This window comes from Cyrtonyx montezumae, unplaced genomic scaffold, assembly GCF_038088225.1.
Source record: "Cyrtonyx montezumae isolate F1298 unplaced genomic scaffold, pur_monq_1.0 scaffold_4, whole genome shotgun sequence".
Taxonomy (NCBI): domain Eukaryota; kingdom Metazoa; phylum Chordata; class Aves; order Galliformes; family Odontophoridae; genus Cyrtonyx; species Cyrtonyx montezumae.
The window spans coordinates 27,140,219-27,161,537 of NW_027072045.1; the positions used below are offsets into that span (position 1 = coordinate 27,140,219).

The 21,319-nt window shown below is 44.7% G+C and overlaps 2 protein-coding genes across 4 annotated transcripts in view; one reads left to right on the forward strand and one right to left on the reverse strand.

The window, feature by feature from the left end:
- ZSWIM8 (zinc finger SWIM-type containing 8) overlaps window positions 1-18,686 on the forward strand; it is a 90,293-nt gene extending 71,607 nt beyond the window's left edge. Inside the window, exon 27 of the mRNA XM_065746486.1 lies at window positions 17,694-18,686. The gene's annotated coding sequence lies outside the window, so the exon portion shown is untranslated. The remainder of the gene's footprint in view (window positions 1-17,693) is intronic.
- NDST2 (N-deacetylase and N-sulfotransferase 2) overlaps window positions 2,453-21,319 on the reverse strand; it is a 106,142-nt gene continuing 87,275 nt past the window's right edge. For all 3 annotated transcript variants that reach the window (XM_065746501.1, XM_065746503.1, XM_065746502.1), the window contains 12 exons: window positions 18,942-19,029; window positions 18,457-18,611; window positions 16,819-17,004; window positions 16,278-16,406; window positions 11,260-11,442; window positions 10,371-10,467; window positions 8,953-9,076; window positions 8,137-8,311; window positions 7,702-7,872; window positions 5,780-5,889; window positions 4,579-4,681; window positions 2,453-4,394 (listed from right to left, as the gene is read on the reverse strand). In XM_065746501.1, the coding sequence (XP_065602573.1) occupies window positions 4,269-4,394; window positions 4,579-4,681; window positions 5,780-5,889; window positions 7,702-7,872; window positions 8,137-8,311; window positions 8,953-9,076; window positions 10,371-10,467; window positions 11,260-11,442; window positions 16,278-16,406; window positions 16,819-17,004; window positions 18,457-18,611; window positions 18,942-19,029 (1,647 nt within the window). In that variant the 3' untranslated portion in view covers window positions 2,453-4,268. The remainder of the gene's footprint in view (window positions 4,395-4,578; window positions 4,682-5,779; window positions 5,890-7,701; window positions 7,873-8,136; window positions 8,312-8,952; window positions 9,077-10,370; window positions 10,468-11,259; window positions 11,443-16,277; window positions 16,407-16,818; window positions 17,005-18,456; window positions 18,612-18,941; window positions 19,030-21,319) is intronic.

Consider the following 21,319-nt stretch of genomic DNA (forward strand, 5'->3'; position numbering starts at 1 on the left):
TATGATCCTTTGTTGTTACTGCAAAGTAAACTTCAGCTGGATTTCAGCCTGCTATTGCAGTGTCAGGATTACAGACATATGGTCTGCAAGCATTTTGGAGAGACTAGAGAAGTCAATAAAGTAATACAGATGGCAATGATGAGGATTTGAGTCTTTGAAGGAAAACACTCTTTAAAGCTAAAAATAGATCAATAAATTATGTCTACATATTCCACTAGAGCAGTGGAGATCAAAGTGTCGGGGATACTTTGCTGTAGCAAAATCGACCTCTAAGGTGTTTTTCAAAGATGAGAGTTAGTTAAATTAACTAATTCCTAATGTTTATGGGTAGTGGGGTTTTTTTTATTCTTTCCTTTTTGATTTCTTGGTTTTTAATTCCATAAGGCATTAAGAAAGAAGGGGACAGAAACAAACAATAGTTGTTGAAATCCTAATAATAACTGGAAGGGTGTGGGGGGGGTAACCACTACTCAGTCTATATCCGACTGAGTGTTGGTGTTTTTCTTCCTAGCTTGAGACAGGCTGCTGAAAACCCTTGTGCTTGTTAGATCACACTCACCTGGTGGCTCACTCACTGACACACAGTCTAAGTTAGGAGTCAGCCAAGGGATGAGCAAATGCATTCATGTTCAGGTTGAACTGTCATTACTTTTCTTGCCATACTGCTATTGATAAGGCAAAATTATAAGCAAGGAATCAAAGGAGTCTCTTATCAACTGTATATGTAGAACTGCTGAAAAACAATAGTAGCAGTATATTTAATCAAGGTGCTCATTAGATTAATTCAACTACACACTTGTGTTTCTTTCTGACTTCCACTACCTGTACACTTCTGCCAAGCCCGTGCTTCTGCAGTACTGTCATCAATTTAAAAAATAATAATAATAATTGCAGTTTTCAGGGATCAGATTTTATATAGACTTGATGAGTCTACGGAGATGGAGGAAATTCTCCCAGTACCTTTAAAATGTCTTCTACCCTTCAGTGAACGTTCTTACCAATTCCCTGTATTTCCTGTACAAATTAGAAAGCACTCAACTAAAGTAAGTATCTTTCTAATTGACTGAATTTCAGAGGTTGGGAGTGAGTTATGGCTTCATGTTGCTGAGCATTCTTAACTGTTAAGTTTGCCATATACACTCTGCTGGCTTGCTTTTTTTTATTATTTTACTTTTTAAATTTGTTTCTTAGCATTTTCTTTGACAGTTCTCACCTGCTATGTACACTTCCAGTTCTGAAGTGACCTGATCTGGCTACAATTAAAATCACGGGCCCTTCTGATGGCTCAGTTTCCTATGCCAAAAAAAAGGAAAACATTAATACATTGCAAAACAATTTTCAGGTAATGTCTTATGTTTAACATCTACCTCATCTTGAAAGCTAACTACTCACCATCAAGTTCTTCCCTACTAAATAGCGAGGCAAGAAGATAAGGTTTATTTGCTACTTATTTCCACTGTCAAAATGAACTGTGAGGATCAGCAGCAAGAAAGTGACTGTGTCAGGAACAAGTAATCAGTGTGTCTGGCTAAATCAGATCAGGACATCTTACTTTTGGATCTAGCCATAGCAGGTATTTGTTTTCCATTACTGTAAGCGGTAAAGAACTAGCACAGCAACAAAGAAATCAGTGGGGATGGAAAGACAAATAATGAGAGCACAGAGCTGCTCTTTCCTGCCTTGATTGAAGGACTATTGCCTGTTAACAGCCCTGACATTTAGTAAGTCCCTTCCAAATCTGTTCCTGGAACCTTGACTATTTTTTAATGTTTGAATCCATCTACTTGAAGATTTACCACATCCCCAGGGTATGGGGTATGAGGTAAAGGTGTAAGAGACAACCTGTAACAGATCAAGAGAAGGAAGGATCTGTGTGTAATGGAGCAGCAGCACTGGGCTGCTGTGGCAGAATGTAAAGAATACCTGTTTTGCAGATGCTGTGTTTGTTTCTGAAGTGCATGGTAAAGAGAGAGATGATAGGTTATTTTATAATTCTGTCACAACTGTGACTATTTAGATAATATTTTGCTACAGCTTGAATGTAAGGTTCAGTGTTACATAGATTACTCACGGGCTGCTGGCCAAGGCCATGCAATGGCTGCACATCTGGACAGCAATGGCACAGCAAAGCTCTGTTGCTGCAGCACAGCAGCTGGGAGCTACAGCAGTAGCTGGGAATAGCTCAAAAGTCATCAGCAGTGCAACCCAGTCAGACCACGGGTTCTCTGTGCTGTACTGGCTTCAGCAAGCTTCCAGCTGCACATACCAAGAAAGACATCTTTACTACGCTGTTACAGCTGCAAACAGAAGTTACAATTTTATAATTACAACAACCACCTTTGCTGCCCTCCCAGATGTCAGCTGTAAGAAGTGGAATATGTTTTCCAGGGCTTTTCTCTATCTTTCTACCAGCTTACAGTCCACGACATCACTCCAAATCATCACAAGGAAGAAAAATAAGTAGTACATTTATTGAATCCACTTACTACTACTCCTAGCCTTTATTCAGACACTTGTGCTCAGTTCTGAGAGCCAAGAATTTCTTCATTATCATTCAATGTGAATGATGCTATACATGATCCAGTGCAGGAAGTTGGGCTTTTCTCTCTTAACAGGAGTGAGAGAGGGGTTTCTAGTCTTTGTCTTTTTTTTTTTTTTTGGCTGCACAAAAATAACCCTTTCCAAGGGCACATGAAATAAAATACTATATTGCATACTATATACATTTACATACAATGGTAAATGCACCATTCATTCAGAAATACACGATACCTAAGGCTCAATGGAAAAGCTTGGTTGGTTGAAGCAACTTTTCTCCACTGCTAGGAGAAAAGAAGCTCGTGACAGTTGTGGAAGTTTCCATAACCTGTGTTCACATGGATCCTGCCCCCTCCTAGGAACCACAGCAGTACAGCTCCATCTGTGCCCAGGAGGGAGGGACAATAGCCCAAACAACTTCAGAAGCCCATGGCTCAGCAACAGAAAACACGTACAACCATGATGGAGGATTTCCTCTGAGAAAAATGATCCAGCAACTGCAAGAGGAGGCACAACGCCGTAGTGTACTTAAATTATCCACTATGTGCAGGAATAGTAATCTAAACAAACAGCCCCTTTTGGATACAGGAAACCACATTCTTGCTTAAAATGTTAAGCCCTCCCTGTATATTGTAGTGGTACTTACTCTGGGTTGGGTTTTTTATTTCTCCTTGCACTGCTGGACTGCAGGGGGGGGGGGGGGGGGGTTAACAGGTGTTAGCATACATGGTAGAGGCCCTGGAGCTGTTGAAAAGACAAAAAACTTTTTTTTTTTTGTTTTTTTAAAGTTAATCAGACAGGGGGAACTGAACTGTCTGCTTTCAGCTACTTCAGCCTTATTTAACAGTACCTGAGATTTGCCTCCCCCAGCTCCTGTGCTCTGCTAACACAGGCCTCCAAAGTGCTCAAAGGGGACTGACTTGACTTACCATTCCCTGGGTATCTTCTGAAATGGCTGAAGCCCCTACAGAGAAATACTTGCCGTTGTCGCACATGGCAACCTTTTCCCTAAGGTTAGAAGTGAATTTTGTGTCAGTATCTGCAGCTTTGCCTCATCTCCAACTGCCCAGTGACCAGAGTCATTGGACGCCGTATTGCACCAGCAAGGCTGTGGGTAAGGAGAGGGAATCTCATGCCTGTTATGTGTCTCCAAGACGGCGCAGTCCCCAGCACACACACACAGTGGCACTGTAAGTAATGGTCGTGGCCACTGTGTCTACAAGGGGGAATAAAGAGGTGTTCCTGTACCTTGCTGTTGCTGGATTACTGGATAAAAGCTGAGGTTTACTGGACTAGATTCCCCTTTTCTTAAGCTGTTCCTCTTTTCTCATCAGTGGGCTCTGTATACGTCTTTTTTTTTTTCTGGACTCAGAAGAGAAAGACTTTAACCCTCCAACTAGTGCCTGTTTCATATACTGAGAAGAGTAATTTAAACATAAAGTGTTAACCGTGCTCTCGCTCCTGCTTGAAGTAGGGCCGGCATTACAAATCCTTCCTGCAAGTAAGAGTCAAAGTGTGACACCCATTAATACTTCAGAATGAGATTTGCACTCCATGCCCCAGGGCAGTGTCAGAAGCAGCAGCCCTTCCCAGCAGTGGGGAAAGGCTCCGCATGCACATTCTCTGCTACTGCTCAATTGTCCACTTGTTTTGGCTTGAAGAGAGATGGCATCATAGCACGTGTTGGAGCACCACACATCCCAGCAGCACTGGGAACAGAAGAGTCCTTCTCAGCTCCAGCTGGAGTTCTGCAGTTCCTCTCGGAGCCAGGTTGGAAGGGGCTGTCCAAGTCTGTTCATCAGCTTGGATAATTCAATGTTGTGCTCCCGGTAGAAGTCTCTTAGGAACAGACGTGACTGCATGGAAAAGACAGACTACATCAGCATGAAAGAAGACGTTACCCTTAGCATGTTTCTGTCACTGGTCCACAGGTCATTTCCTGTCGCTGGCAGTAGGAAAATCCAGGTGGATTTGCTCCACTGCATTTCATGTGTCTACATCTCATCTCTTGCTGCTAACAAATGTGAGAAAGTTACTCACCGAGGAATCCATGTCAGGGTATTTTCTTCCTTTACTCTTTCCCAGGCATTTAGTCTTTCCTCCATCTAACAGCTGGCACCAAAATCCTTTTGCTTCATCAAATCTGAAAAGGACACTGATATTTAGGAGGTATGGCCGCATACCCAATTAGCAGCAGCAGAAACTAAATAGCTGTACAGGTATTTCTTGTTTCAATGCTTAATTTACTATTGTAATTATTTTTTTTATCTGAGCAATTCAGGTTGTTGTTGTTGTTGTGTTTAGTACTTGACTGCTGTGACATCCTTCTGCAAGGCTGTCAAGTAATCTAATATTTCTTTAAATCTGCACACCCCAGGGCAGCCATGTGGCACTCCTTTGGAAAACATCTGTAGGAGGAGGAGGAGGCCTAAATAAGTACTCCTACCCTTTCTGTTAAAGGAAGAGCAATTGCAGTGTACCTACACACAGACACACCTACTACCCTCATCTAGGAGAGGCTGAGATGGCAGAGAAGCTGTGAAAAGTCAGGTTTCAGCAGCAAGGGACAACATTCCACATTTCCGGTGGGATTGCAGAGTTTGCACTGAAGACTGATACTGTCTCAGTTCACCTTCAGCTAGCACTTAATCTATTCAAATTGCACTTGCACTATGGAGAACAGATAGTAATGGCTGACTGATGTTCAACTTGGTAGCAGCGAGGTGCTGCCTCTGCTAACAGTTCCTCAGACAGCTCTCAACACCTGTCAAGTCCACATCTTCTGTAATAACAGACTCTTCACCTCAGAGTTTACAGTGTGTCCCTAATCTCCATCTAGGTGAAGATAAGAGCAGCCTGCCATTCTTTTTTGTCACATTCCCTGCTTTCTGCAAGACTGCAGTATAACGTAAAGCATAAGGAGCTCTAATAGTTCCAGCACCTTTTCTGAAACCACAAAGACCAAAAGAAAAACATGGTAATTACTGCTGTGAGCAACTACATGCCTCTCTGTGACAGTGCCAAAAAACATCCCCTTTCATTTCGTTGGACTAAATTACAAGTCCAATCTAGGGTCTTATGCCATCCAGACACAACCATCTGAAATCAATGTTAAGGTTTAGACATACCTCTGAAACCTTGGCAGGCCTTGTGGTCAGAGACAAGATGTATTCTTCTAATCACATGCTTACTGTACCACACCTGGCTAAGGAAGTAGCTTCTCCAAAAATGACTTTCCTACCTTAGGGCCTGAGTGTAGTTGAAGTGCGGTGTAACTCCCAAGAACTTCTGGATGTTGTCCATTACAGAGGCAGGGTTGTGTCTCAGCTCCTGACCATCCACAATGAGAATCTGAAATAAGAGCACCGACAGCTTGTGCTGGGCTTTCCAGCTCTCAGAACTGTCCCTTGCCTTCGTTCATGTGAGTATAGGCTACTGGTGTCTGCTTATTCTGGAGCCACACAATAGAGGAGGATGTAGCAGACAATGGAGGATGTAGCATAAAAGAATTTACGATATAAGGGCCACAACTACTACAGAACAGTACATTCCTACAGAGTTTGTCTAATTTCTTGTCTTTGGGCAGCCCCCCCTGGAACTCAGTATTGAGCTCCCATAATAGCATTATTTCTAGATCGTCTTGCGTACCCTTTTTTTCAGATGTCAATCATTATGTTGTGTTCTTCCATAACCTAAGATTATTCTCCTGTTACACATATACTAGACAATAAACAACAGTTGCTGATACCAACTATTCAAAAGAAAAATAGTTACGTACACTGAAGTCTGGGGAATGTAGGAGACCCTGACTCTTAGCAAGTATAGGAATGGTGTGCCAACGCAAAGCTCACACCACAAAGAGTGGCCATGCAATGCAAGTTACTTTTCCTTTCTCTTTTTTAAAGTGACCACCCAGTTGGTGCCCCTGGTCTGTTATTCCTCACGTCAGTGATCTGCAGGAATAGTAAAGCAATGAGATTTAAGCCCAAGAATGTGACAGTATGTTTTACGTAGGAACATTCAACGTCTGTTTGCCTGCTTCAGCTCCACAGACACGGAGGAACACAGTAACCAGCTCCTGCCTAGCATCAGCTTTAGAAAAGAGGCAGGCTGAGCTACTGATTTAATTCTCATGCAGAGAAGGCATGAGTTGCAGGAGTAGTACAATAGCTTCTGGCTACACATCATACTGTCTTGTAGGAGTTCCTGCTCACCACAGCTTCTCCTTGTGATGCAGCACCAATCACTTACTCTTCCTGCTAATTACTCCACAACAAATAGCTGAATTGCAGTAGTCGCACTCTGACAGTAACCAGCGATATAGGTCTCTGATTTATTTTCCCTTCTCTCTAATTTTAGTCTTGGCAGCTCTATCAAGTGCAGCTACTGACTGCCAAAGCAGCAATCTCAAGAGACTAATGGGCATTATAAGACTGCTGGAATACAGACTGTCTGAGGATAACTGCAGTATCAGGAAGAAATTGAAAAAATATTTTCTGACTCATAATGTCTTGGTTTATAAATGCCTTGGGAATTTTGAGACAGAAATGGTCTGTAGAGTATATTAACTGACCTTTTGCAAAGTTAAACGTCTGCAGACAGCTAAAGACTTCACAACATGGAAGGTAACAAGTGGCAGAGTCTAAGAGCTTCTCTTTAAAGCAATGAAACCACAACAAGTGGATGAACACCAGCTGGGCCTGTAGGGGATCCCAGGGCTGCATGCTGCCTAGATGAAAGGAGGGGAGCACTGATGCTGCTGTTCCTCCTGAATCTCTCAAGCTGTCTGAGAGATCACAGTATCATCTTGTAGTCATTTACGTTTACAAATACATTACAGTGTAAAATTGAATTATTTAAGCCTGATTTCTTACTGGCTTGTAGTAGGAGAAGCAAATGGTGGTTCTTGTTCCAAAAGATAAGAGAGAAGGTGAAATAAAAACAATATAAAGGGACTAAGGGGAAGGGATTTGGGGAAAGAGAAGGAGCAAGGGAGGAAGGGAAAGATTTGTTCTCTGCTCATCTAGAAGTAAACCTAGAAAGTCATCTTAGTTTCAGGTCAGCCTGCAGTGTTCATCCCCTACACCCTGTAGTTTTGCATGATCTCCTCCAAAGTCAGCACTGTCAAAGCATTATTAATCTATTTCACTCCAAAGCTCCTACCTGCCCAGAGGGGAAGTATGTTAGCCAACGCTCTAGGTGAGCTGAATACCAGCCGGGCAGCAGGCACCGGCTCTGCAGGTTGCGCAGCTCCTGAGGGGCCTGGGGTTTTGCAGAGATCACTTGGTAGAAGCTGTAATTGAGTGCCACAGGGTCATTGTGAGCTCGCTGGTGCTGAAAAACATAAGCTGAATTTAGGAGCAGGAAGACAAAATTCCTCCCTTTCCATGCTATCTCTGTGCAGACCCCACTGACTCAATACAAGCAGACACCACTGCCTTTGTATGTAACTTTGTCCACGCTCTCCAGGCAGCCTGCATCACCTTTCCTGGCTTCCCTATGGACGTGTATTCCTAGCTTTCTACCGCCAGGCTTTCTGTCTTACCCTACTGGAATATGTCTCAAGTGCTCACCCACAGAACGTAAGAGAAAAGTTACCTGATACCATGAGTAGGCTCGGTCTGCAGGGTTGATCAGGACAGTAATGATTTTGGCTCGAGGAAGCAGGGCTGCACCACGTTTTGGTACCACCTCTGTGTCAAAGTAATTGGCACTCTTCTCAAACATGAAGTCTGTGCTGGCATTGGAGGGGATTGGAAAGAATTCCATGTACCTGCCAAACAGACGAGGATGCTGGTGAGCAGAGTGGCACAGCAAAGAAATGGCACGTGGCAAAATGATGTCTTTCCTTCTCCTCAAATAGTGCCACAGTGGTTTGTATTCCCTGCCACGTGGAAACACTGTCATAACTGCATACTTGTACAGGTAAAGAGGAGGGTCTGTATGTGGCCAAAGAGAAACTGCAGTCAATGTGAGGCATGTGGTGGTATCTCTGTAAATCTAAAGGGCCCAGAACAACATCATGGACGTTGTCCCTTCTGTCCTGTATGCCTTAAATCAGAAACCACAAAGAACTTTTAAACAAGCACATTGTTGTCTATTTTACTTGTCAAAGGAGAAGAAATCTCATGAGAGCAACGAATTCAGTGAAAAAGGACTCTAATTTGTAAAGCTACATCATGCCCCAAGGTATCTGCTGGTGAGCAGTCATTAAGATCAGAAACTACCTGTCCTACTCCTGCGAGCGAGCAGTGGGGTTGGGAGGCAAATACAGAACATGTGCTGAGCAGCAGCAATGAAAACAAGTGGTCAGAAATGGAGAAGCTGCTAAGAAGGCTGAGGTGGACAAAAGGCACATTCAGGATAAGACAATGCAGGGGCAACTTAGGAGAGAACACACATCAGGATTCTTACCAATCAATTCCTTTGTGATAGTTGGGTCCATTAAAAAACTGGATCTCCTCAAAAGTAGATGGACTTGGGAAGTTACTGGTGACAGCTGGATGCATGGTCAAGAAGAAATGCACAGCTGTTGTGCCTGCAACAGGAACAAGTTAGCAGAACCTACTCACACTTAATTTGCTGAATTAAAAGCTTTATCTACACTGCAAAGCACGTTAACCCACTCTCACACAAGCTGCAACAGCAGAGACACCAAGCACTTCGAGCTAAGTGTGGCTTTCAATAGTCCAGTCCCAGACCTCAACTTATGCAGCTGATGAAGTCACCTCCATAGCACAACTGCCATGTCGGCTACATCGTGTTCTTAACACAGTTGGGCTGATCCCAACCCTGCTCCTGGTAGTGCAGCCACACTACTAATGGCAGAAATCACACCTGCCAGAAGGAGGAGGAGGTGTGGGCACTGCAGGACAATATCACGTGTTTGGGAAAGAGACGTACTGGGGACATTAATTTCCTCAAATGGGAATTCAGCTAGAGATAGCATGGCCTGAATCTGCTGCGGATGTTTTCCCTTTACCCAACCAAGTCTGATAATCCTGCTCTGTGCCCGGAGCACAGCTATGGGGCTTCTGCAGGTCAATACAGGACAAGGCTTTCTTACTGTGCAACTGCGAGCAGCCTGAGCCATGATCCAGTGGACCCACGCTGCACACACACCAACAGCTTCACAGTGACACAAGCCAAGAGACAGCAGTTTGCCTGGGACAAGCTTCTTGCCTCAGGCCAGGATTCACTGGGCTGGGCTGGTGCCTGCTGTTCCACTGCACTGCAGAGAAAGCCAAGGTCTGAAGACCCGGCTTTGGCTGAAGAGATTTTGCTCTCTTCAGGCTAGAAGGGACTCCTCAGGACAGTACACACAGACAGTCATGTCACTGCCAACCACAATGCTGCAGCAGTTAAGAGGTGGTGACAGAGGTCAGACAAAAGAGGATCTTAACCTCCTACTGGCAGTGACATGGAGGATGCGGCGGGTACACAGATCTGTCACAATAAAGGCACTAGGGGACACTCACTGTAACCTTTGCTAAGCGTGTGTTTAGTCCTGCTGACAGCTTATGTCTTGTGACAAACTAAGAAAGGTCACAGTTTCTCTGAGCCTGTGTGGAAAAGCCAGAACACAGCTCTGCAGGTAGGGCTTTTCCCTGCAAATAAGGACTGGTGCAAAGAAAGCATCAAGGCTCAAAGCAACAGACTTGCCAGATTTTGTATAGAGCAAATTTGAGAATCTCTGAAACATCTCTGTGGACGTTTGGCAGATTGCGTGAAGGGCAGCAATACAGATCTGCAACACAGACCTTTCTAGCTCTCCTCTCTGGAGGAACGAGATGAAAGATGCAATCTGCTTTTAGATAAAGTATTCACATTACCAGTTTTCTGAGGTCCCACAATGAGGAACTTGGGGAGTCGATCACATGTTTTCTCTTTGGACCAGATATCCTTGTGCCTCTTATCATCACAGGGATTCTGCAGCGTAAATGATGGGATTAAGCATTACCACAGGAGCTAATGAAAATGGGAGGAAAAGCTGGAAAGCTGATCCTCTAGGGAAAATGCTATTAGCATCTGAGGAACACTTCACAGCCACACTACTGCGCTGCCAAGCATCAAGAAGAGTTGGATAAAAACACGAGGGAACATTCTTCAAAAGCTCTGAAGTGACACAGAAGCCAAAGTCCCTCCGAGAGCATTAACCACAGGCCTTGCCCTGTGTAGCCAGACTGGGCTGGGCCACCATGGTAGTACGGCTCAGCATCTGTGAACTGCTGGCAGACAGACAACTCTATCACCTTCAGTTAATTTCATCTGCTCATTAGCAGGCACAGAGCTGCTGCTCTGGGATAAAATGGAATAAACATGTTTTTATTTAATGAACATGAATTCTGTGGTGTGAAATTACTTTAAGATTAATCATGTTAACATGCCTGCAAGCTCTTGCAGCAACAAACAGGGTTCTTCCTCATACACTCAGCATTTCACAGCACTTTGCTCTACGGAAGCCCATTAATGACCCAAATGTCTACAGCCTCTCTTTGCAGTCATTTTCACCAGCCTCCCCTGTCCCTAAGCTCACATCATTACTGCGGCCTCCCACCCACCATCCCTTCCACTTTGTAATTTGCCCCTTGCAGCCTGAAGCCACAAAGGTTAAACCTTCATGCATGACCACTCTGTGCTTTGGATCAGCAGTTTCTCTGCTTTAAATATCAAACGTAGCTCTAGGAAAACCACTAGGAGTGAATAAAACAGTTTTCTCACCTGCCACAAGGGATTCTTCTCCTGGGGAAAGATTTCAAAGTACTTCTTTGCAAGTTGGACTGGGGGCAGTGTTTGCAGGCGAAGGTTGGTCCAGCACTGCACAAACTTGACCAGGCTCTCAAAAGTGTACAGTCCCAGGCGGTCATTCCCATAGTTAGACAGGTGGGTCATGAAGATGCTGATCTGAAATCAAGGACATGGGATACTAGAAGAAGCTCTTCAAGAAGAGCTTGAAGCCATTGTGAAGCAGGCTAACTATGACCTTGTGGCTACTACAGAAACATGGTGGGACCTCTCCCATGACTGGAATACTGGGATTGATGGCTACAAGCTCTTCAGAAGGGATAGACAGGGAAGAAAGGGTGGTGGCATAGCTCTCTATATCAGAGAGTGTTTTGATGTTGAAGAGCTAGTGGTTGGAAATGACAAAGTAGAGTGTCTATGGATAAGGATCAGGGGGATAGTCTTTAGGAGTGACATCGTGGTGGGGGTCTGTTATAGACCACCTAGTCAGGATGAAGAAATAGACGAGGTGTTCTATAAACAACTCGTAGATGTTGCACGATGGCCAGCACTCATTCTCATGGGGGACTTCAACTTCCCTGACATATGCTGGAAATATAATACTGCGCAGAGGAAGCAGTCCATGAGATTTCTAGAATGTGTGGATGATTGCTTCCTGACACAGCTGGTGCAAGAGCCTACCAGGGGAGATGCCTTGCTAGACCTACTTTTTACTAACAGGGAAGGACTAGTAGGAGATGTGAAGGTTGGAGATTGTCTTGGCCAGAGTGACCATGAAATGGTGGAGTTTGCTATTCTGGGTGATGTCAAGAGGGTGACTAGCAAAACTGCTACCTTGGACTTCCGGAGGGCAGATTTTGACCTGTTCAGGATGCTTGTTGCAAGGGTCCCTTGGGACTTGCTGCTGAGGGGTAAAGGGGTCCAGGAAGCCTGGATGCTCCTCAAGATGGAAATTTTAAAGGCACAGGAGCAGGCTGTCCCGGAGTCCCGTAAGTGGAGCCGGAGGAGAAAAAGACCTGCTCGGCTTAACATGAGCCGGCAGTGTGCCCAGGTGGCCAAGAAGGCCAACGGCATCCTGGCCTGTATTAGAAATAGTGTAGCCAGCAGGAGCAGGGAGGTGATCATCCCCCTGTACTCAGCTCTGGTGCGGCCGCACCTCGAGTACTGTGTTCAGTTTTGGGCCCCTCACTACAAGAAGGACATTGAGGCCCTGGAGCGTGTTCAGAGAAGGGCAACAAAACTGGTGAGGGGTCTGGAGCACAAGTCTTATGAGGAGCGGCTGAGGGAGCTGGGATTGTTCAGTCTGGAGAAGAGGAGGCTCAGAGGAGACCTTATTGCACTCTACCACTTCCTGAAGGGGGGTTGTGGTGAGGAGGGGGTGGGCCTCTTCTCCCTGATAAATAATGGCAGGACGAGAGGGAATGGCCACAAGTTGCGCCGGGGAAGATTTAGATTAGACCTGAGGAAACATTTTTTCTCTGAAAGAGTGGTCAGGCACTGGAATGGCCTGCCTAGGGAGGTGGTTGAGGCACCATCCCTAGCGCTGTTCAAGAAGCGTTTAGATGAGGTGCTAAGGGATTTGATTTAGTAGTTGGGTAGGGATGGTGATAGGAGGATGGTTGGACTAGATGATCTTGTAGGTCCTTTCCAACCTTATGAACCTATGAACCTATGAACTTGACTGAGCTGTGCACGACCCTGTTCACTGCAGGGGAGCTGGGACTAGATGGCCTTCAAAGGTCCCTTCCAACTCTAAGGATTCTATTATTCTACAATTCTAAACACAACAGAAAGATCTGGGCCACATCATGACGAAAATCAGAAGGCAAAAGGATGTATGCCACGTTGTCTTTTGCCCATTTCTGAGAGACACCATAGGGTGGTGTGACAGCAAAAGGTAGCTCATACCTCTGATTTGCTGGTGAAACATTTAGAAGGAAAGTTTGCTGCAAAAAGCATCTTTCTCATGGGCACAATCCAAGCAGGGAGGACGCAGGTCACTACCTGGGACACTTGAAGGGTTTCCAGAATAAAAGAAAGTTCACACGTGAGCAAGGCTAGCAATTGTGTCTGAAGTCAATTGTATTCAGGGAAAACTTCATGCCTACCCATGCTCACACAGGCAATGGTGTCATTTGCAAAGAATCTCCAGCAACATGACTTGCAAGAAGACAAGACAAGCCCAACTATTTCTTTGTATTTCTGAGTGTGCAGTCACGCCGTATAACACATGCACTGCTAAACAAGGCTTGGAAGCTTGCAGTGCATTGCCACAGCTCCTGTTAGCAAAACAGCTTCAGGTAGTAGTCCTGACATAGCCTACATTCAATTCCTGTCTCCTCCTCTCTCCTACACACGATCAGTAACACAGAGGACTAGCTCAATGGTCACACAGCCCTCCTCTCTCACTCCCTTCCACAGTCAACAACGGCATGGAAATGATCAGAAAGATGCCCTTTGCTTCTGGGAAACAGTCTGGGCACGAGGCAGCCTGTCCATTAAACATCAACAACTATTCTCTTTACTGACATCAGATCTTGTTCACTAGTCAGAAGATCAAACATCATCTGTTTGCACTGTGGAGTTAATCACATGCACACAGGCTTGGAGACTCCTGCATATGTATACCCATTCAAAGAGAGCTGGAAGCACCAGAAAGGATTGAGAGACAGTAGTCCAAGTCTGCTGTGGATCACTGCTGGGGCCACGGGGCTGGCCAGCTTTCTATCAAGTCTCTGAGATGGCTCTATCAGAGTGGGAGGAATACGAGAGTCTGAATCACTGCAATGAATGAAAAGGAGCTTAAAGCACGGTCCTCCACTGCTGACAGAGAGAAATGCTTCACTGCCAGAAGGAAGGGAAAGTGTAAACATACAAGATGTCTGAAGGCATCTGAGTTTTGAAAGTCGAAGAGCCAACAGTGTAACTGCCAAGTAAGCCAATCCTGTACCACAGCACGATCTTCCCAAACTTTTTTGGATCACAAATCACTCCCAGCTTCCTCAACACACGCGTGCTTATCAGTAAATTTTAACAGGTTGATCTACAAACTGTGTTTTTAAAAATTCCTTGACACAGCCTTCTAGACCAGCAATGGTCTCTCAATTAGTCTGGCAACTGATTTTCCAAGAGAGATCTAGAGCTCTCCAGTTTCACAGTGGTTATTTGTGCAGCATTCTTTACAATCTGGCTAATTAGAAAGTGGGACAAGGTGTCGACCAGTGATGGCAAAGATCACCCCATATTTAAAGCCAAGAATAGCTTTCTCCTTATGAAAGACGTTTATTAAGATGAATTTGCTGGTTGTGAATGAAGTTAATTCTATCTGTGGTGTTGAGGGCTTAAGGTTGGCTTCCAGAACTGGAAGTAAAAACCCTATGCCTTTTAGCAAAGACTACTGTAGACTCCTAACTGCTACAGATCATACACCAGGCTGATGTTCAGAAACCCAGGACCTGTTAGTAAACTACAACCTATGTGTGATCCATCCAGAACACACTGCAAGAGTTTTTTCACTACGAGGGTGCTAAGATTAGAGAAGCACTAATCTCTAGGAAAAACAGAAAACAAAAAAAGTTCACTGAGAGAAGAAGTTTGATTTTCTGATTCACTGAGCCTCTGCAACTCCAACCAAAGGTGGCTAAAGCTCTGTGTTCAGCCCTACAGTTGAGATCTAAAGGAAACAGAGAATGAAAGAAAATGTCATGGTGAGCACAGTCACTGATGTTGCATGACAAATCCTACAAAATAAGTACTCAATGACTGTGACCAATACTCCATGGCTCACACCTCGTCAGAAACAATCCGCTCTCTCTTGGATTGGCTTGCATGGTTTCTTACCCAAACTTGGGCACTGATGAAAAAATACATAAAGGAGAAGTAAGGAGGCAGAAACTTGGAAATTCTAAGGCAAGACAAGATTAAACATCAGGAATGGCTACAGAAGTAGACATTTCAAAAATCACTATCTAATCATGGCAGGGCAATGCTCATTCAGAGAAACGGATGACAACAGGTGGCAAATCAGCTTTAAAAAGAAATAAATTCAGGAGAATTGAGAAAGTTATCATACATAGGATCAGACAAAAAGAGCAGCATGTTTTCCTGCAGCAGCCAATAAGAATGAGTGAGGGATTGTGATCTATGGTTGGAGAGGGCTACAAAGCTTAATCTTCTCATTCTACCCATTTAGGATTTTTAAAAAATGACTGAGTTTTGGGGTTGTTTTTTTGTTGTTTGTTTTTTGGTTGTTGTGGTGGTTGGTTTTTCTTATATTTTTCTTGTATTTTGACACCTAGCGCATCTTCCCAGCTTCAAGAGGAAATATGTCATTTGCCTTCCATTGCTAAGAATTGGAAAGGGGCTGCATAGTGTTGACAATACTACAGTAGCTTGGTGACTTGATGGAACCGATAAGCATTAAATGAGAAAAAGAAACAGCTGTGTTAGACACAGATACCCAAAAATGCCTTAGGGTGACAGCTACATCACAAAAAACAGCATGTAGTAATTGCTTTCGGTATACACATTCTGAAAAGATGGTAAGTACATTGCTTAAGAAAAGCCCAGAGAAAGCACTTATTCAGAATAAAAATTCATCAGTGTGCCCGGGGAACAAGCCAACAAGAATCAGATGTGTGTGGGACAGAAGGCACCAAGGCACATCTCACTAATAATTCAAGAAGGTGCAGCAGTGTAGGGAACACCCACTTCATGCTGGGCCATGCTCAGCACATCACCCTGGCTCATTTCTAGGTGAAGACCACTGCACTTGCCAACACTCTATACTTCCTTAGCAGTGAGTAAAGCAAAGCAACCTTAAATAGCCATGACTTCTTTGGCCCTTTTTTTTCACATCCCTTGAGCCTCATACTCAAGATATCCACACTGCAACGAGTTATTACACTGAATCCTCCACAGGATCCAGTCCTTTCCCACATCACGAGAATCAGTTGTGATGCCCACACACTGAACCCCACTGCAGATGAGCTTACTGGGTTCAGGAGCACTGTCAGGAAGAGTTCACCACCACGAATGCTCTTGTCCAACTCCTTTGAGCCACCAGGGTATTCATTATAGAAGATAGTGTGGGTAAAAAGGCCACAGGTCTGTCGAGGCAGAACCTGACAACATAAAATGAAAGTTAGGTAAGAGGCAGGTGCAACAGAAATCTATACGTGGATGTGCCTAAGCAGTACTCTACAGATCAATATGAGGAGTAAGGGATACAGGTAACAGCTTCAGAGGTCTCTTTGATATTTCTCATACATTCTCTTAGCACAGTGCGAACAAGTAAGTGAGTGGGACATATGTTTGATCTTGTCATGCTTAATTTTGCTCTCTGTTCAGTACTGACCTCTGAATTCTACTAAGAAACAAAAAAACTGTCTGTAGCCTAGTTTCTTCTTTTTACTTCACTTAATCATTCTGGAAACATGGATGATACTGAGATTAATGTGTTTGATGAAGGTCATTAGGAGAGTGTCCCTTGGGCAGGAAACGTGTCCTGCTCAGGAGACTGTGGGCTCTGCTCACCATGATTCCATTATGGGTGAATCCACGTCGGTACCGGGCAGGTCGCAGGTGTGGGTATTCCTCTGTGCTCGTTACTTGGATGCTCCAAACAGATTTCCATGCCTCATAGAGTTGCGTGTGGACAGGATAAACCCCAGAATGATGGGGGGCTACAGCATAGCCCAAGTCTGTGGGGATCCCATGCTCCTGGAAGCAGAATATGCAGCTTGATCATTCAGTACTTAACTATTATCCTTACTAAGGATCGTTCAGCAACAGTTTCCAATCTGGAGCCAAGAGAGCAGAGTAAAAAGAAACCCCTCTGGACAGGGAAACCTGAGATACTTCTTGCATTATGTATCTGTAGAAATAGGAAGGGTGATTCTGTATCAACAAGAGTGCAGCTGCTGCAAGAACAGTCTTGTAGCTTACAGGCGTGACAAGTCAGATTAATTCAAAGCCTCAAGTCAGGCTCCTTGGTTACTACAAGTGAACCAATCAATGCTGTTAAGTCACACATCTCACACCCACAATGCCTAGGTCTGAGTCACTAGAGGAGGAAAACAATTTCCTTAACTGACATGGAAGGGAAGAAGGAGAACAGCTGGGGTTTGTCTTGAAGATAACAATTCAAAGAAAAGCAGGCACGAAGCTAGTGGTTGCTGAGGCTGAAGATATGGGGCCCAGAGCTACACTAAAATTACAAGAGATATTTGAATTTCATGGTTCTTAATTCTACTATGTGGTGCTGGTAACAATATGAATGATGACAGCTCTGCCCTGGTGGTACAGAATAAAACCAGAGACCCTAAATGAAGTAACAGCCTTCTCTTCCCACTGCTAGCTTTTTTTATGTTAATTATGTATAATAGTGTTCTGCGCTTTTTCTCTTTTAGCAAGAGACTACAATGTTACTTAAGCATGAAAAGAAGGAGATTAAATTGTTTCTATAATGCTGCAACTGTACTCTGAATCCAGGATCATTCCAACTCTGACTGTGTGTCATGGGAACATGAGACAGCAGCTTGCTATTCCCAAGGGGACTGCCATCAACAGAAGCAAACTAGGGGTGAAAAGGACTCATCTTTTCAGACAAACACACATGCTATATTCAACTCTGTGCTGTAAGCATAAAGCAGACGTTGTCTACGTAACTTAAGATGTTCAAGGCTTCCCTCCTCCTCTGCCAAAACCAAGGGATTTTCCCCTGGACTTCCTAGACAAAAGACTGCCTTCCAGCATTGTCTGAGGAGGCCAGAGCCAGGACACAAAGCATTTTATACTACTGAGTAGATGACTTCCTACAAAACCACCGTGAGTAAGGATTGAACAGGAAATGCCTTCTCGCTGCCAGTTTATACAATAATTGGATTTGGAAGGTAATGCTACAACAAGTTCACACCTCAGAAACTAGAGCCCTGGGATTTGCACCCTGGAATGTAGCGGAGCTGCCTGGGGCCATGCAGGTGCCAGGAAACACTGCACAGGCAGGCATGCGAATTCTCTTCCTTGCCTGAAGACAGCAGGAGGCATGCACCAATTTAAACTTTTAGGACTGATGTTACTTGACTAGTATTTATCTTTGGCAGGGTCTGAACAGCTACTCCCAGGGAAGAATGCTTTAGGATTAGTACTGTAGAAGAACTTGATGCCCCTTACCACAGCAAACTGTTTGTTGAGTTTCATCTGCTCAGCCAGCACAGTGACATTGTGGAAAAGATGAGGCTGCATATGACTCCACATATGAGGGAACCACCAGAACTCCTTCCTATGCTTGAGTAGCATGTCATCACCTTCATCTTCCTCATCTGTACCTACAGAGAGCAGATAAGGAGATGCAAAAACACAAAGCAGAAGGGAGGCTCAATATTTCTAAGCAGTGGCCAGGCCCCTGCAATGGGCCTGTTAAAAGTTGTTAAAAACAAACAGAATCAAGCTCTGTCTAATATGTTACACAGACATGCACATGCACAAAGTGTAAGGTAGGGAGCTGACTAGATTTGCAAGCAGTAGAAGAGATTCTGTCAAGAGCTGCAACAGAACTACATGAGAATGTGCCCTGTACACTGTCAGGGCGAAAGGAAGCTCCTGCAAACGCGTGGGCCATATGCAGGTGCTGGGACAAAGGGGTGCCAGAGGCTTACCTGTGTGGTAGAATTTCCCTGAGAAGCCCAGGTTGAAGGTGAAATTTGGGACTAAAGTTCTCAGCTTATTCTGGGTGCTCAGTAAAGCCTGTGTGAATAAAAGGAAAAAGACATGTTCATACCCAGTTGTTCTGTAACATTTGTCTACTCTGCTGGTGCCAATTCAGTCTGAAGAAGTGCCACAGGAGATGGAGCTAAAGCACTGTTACCTGTGGTGTGAGGTAGCCAAGATTTCCACACATAGAGCCTTTCTGTGAAGTACCATCTTGCCTTACTGAATGATGCTGCTTTAAAACCCCAGTCACATCCATCTCTCATACACACTCTCCACCTCACTGTAAAGCACCCAGAGTACCTGTGCTAAGGCAAAGGGACAAATCTCACCTCCAAGCAACAGGTCCCTTGGTCTTCCCAGGCTCAACCTCAACATCCCCTTCCCCTCCCCACATTAGCTGGGACCTTTCACCTTTCTCTGAGTCTATGGGTTAAAGGAAAGCAAGATGGAGCTGGACATGGTGCACACTCAGAGGAAAAGAATTCAACGGTATCACAAACAGGAACTAAGGGATAATTCAAAGAGGAAAGGTGGATTCACAGAACTAACAACGTAAAGAGTCCTGCAATGACAGGGAGGTATCTCTGGTTGGAAAATTTCCTGGATTCTGGAAAGAAAACCCGAGCAAGCTGACATTCACAGTCATGATTTTGCCTACAGGTTCTCTCTTCCCTGCTTGTCTTCTTTAAATAATTGCTACAGCCAAAGGGAAGGAATCTTGTGCCACAACCCCAAGGTCCAGCAGCATACAGAGTAAGACAGCAGACAGACATGACAGAAAAAAAAAAGCAGCTCAGTATGCTACGAGCAAGATGCACAGTAATTCCAGTTGAATTTCTTCTGTCAGAAAACAGTGAAAATCAAAGCCCTGAAATGCATCCTCTGCTACTACCTAGTCTACTAATGGGGACTGATGGAGCTCCCTATGGGAGCAGTTCCTGATCAAAGAGGGACTTGGCAGGAGAGCTGTTGACAGGTGACAGAGATGGTCCTGTCCCTGTAGTTATTCACATTTTAATCACTTTTCTATGAAAGCAATTCAGCAGTGGATGCACCAAGGTGATGACCTTTCAACACCAGTCTTGGGCTAAATGCAAATGTACACTCACATAACACCAGAGAAAGCATACAGACTTCTTGGAACTGAGAGGGACAGATCTTCCTTCATCAGCTGTCCTCCCCTTGCCTTAAGGGGCACAAAGGAGCACAACAGCGCTGCCTTCAGGTGTCCCCTGCTCCCCCAGGGACACTGCCCCCTAGGTACTGGAAAGTGCTTTCACAAATGCCAACTCAGCTGAGAAACTAGCTTTGTCACATACCACTCAAAGTTATCCTGAACGAGTCACTGCTGTTACTAATATCTCAAAATAGTGCTGACCAAATACTGAACATCACATTAATTTAAAGACAATGGTTTAAGTAACACAACCACGCACCCACCTGTTTCATGTGCATCTCGGAGAGAGGTGATTAGTGGACTAAAGCAGACTTTTTTAGTGGACCTTTTTCCCTAGATAAGCAGCCCATGAGCCATCTGTCTCACACATAGCAAGGAGAAAAGACCAGACATTTTATTTCTACAGTGCTGCAGACACTCTCCATGCTTTCCAAGGGCCTTAAATAACAAAGCTTTCAGACTTTTCCCTAGAGAAGCACTTCATTGCTGCTTCCCCCCTCTCCACACATACACACAACAAGAACAAATGCAGCCTGATACAAATTTCTAACAGAGATCCCAGCTCCTCCACATGCCTACCACATCTTTGTCCCAGTTCCCACTCAAGGTGGTATTTTGAGAGATGTAAGGCACATGACACCTCCAGAACTCACCACACATGCAAGTAGAGCTTAACAAGGTGACATGCCAGCAGCACTGATGGCTGAAGCCTTCTTTGCTGCACAAGTTCCCTTCACAGGGACCCATCCCATAGCAGGGAGCACTGATTAAGAGCTGTACATCTCTCTCCAGAGAGAGCCTGTTTGCCCAGCTAGGTGACACCACCGCACCCAGCATGGAGCCAGCACGTGGAACACTTAGGCAAAAAAGTGCCACTTCCTCCTATTGCCTCCAGAGCTGTCCCACACCTCTCTACTTCTCTCTGCTGCCCTGAAAAGCATATCCGCTTCCTTAAGCTCGAGTGGGAAGGTAGGGGGAGGAAAGACAGCAGCTAAGAGGCTTAGCATTTCTCTGCGCTGAGGGAGATTTAAAGCCTGGCTGGGGTTACCATGACAACACATCTGTCTGATGATAAATCCCCAAAAGCTGTGCTGTGGCAGGCAGCAAGCCTTTGTAGCTAGGGAGGGACCCAAGGAGAGTCCTTGG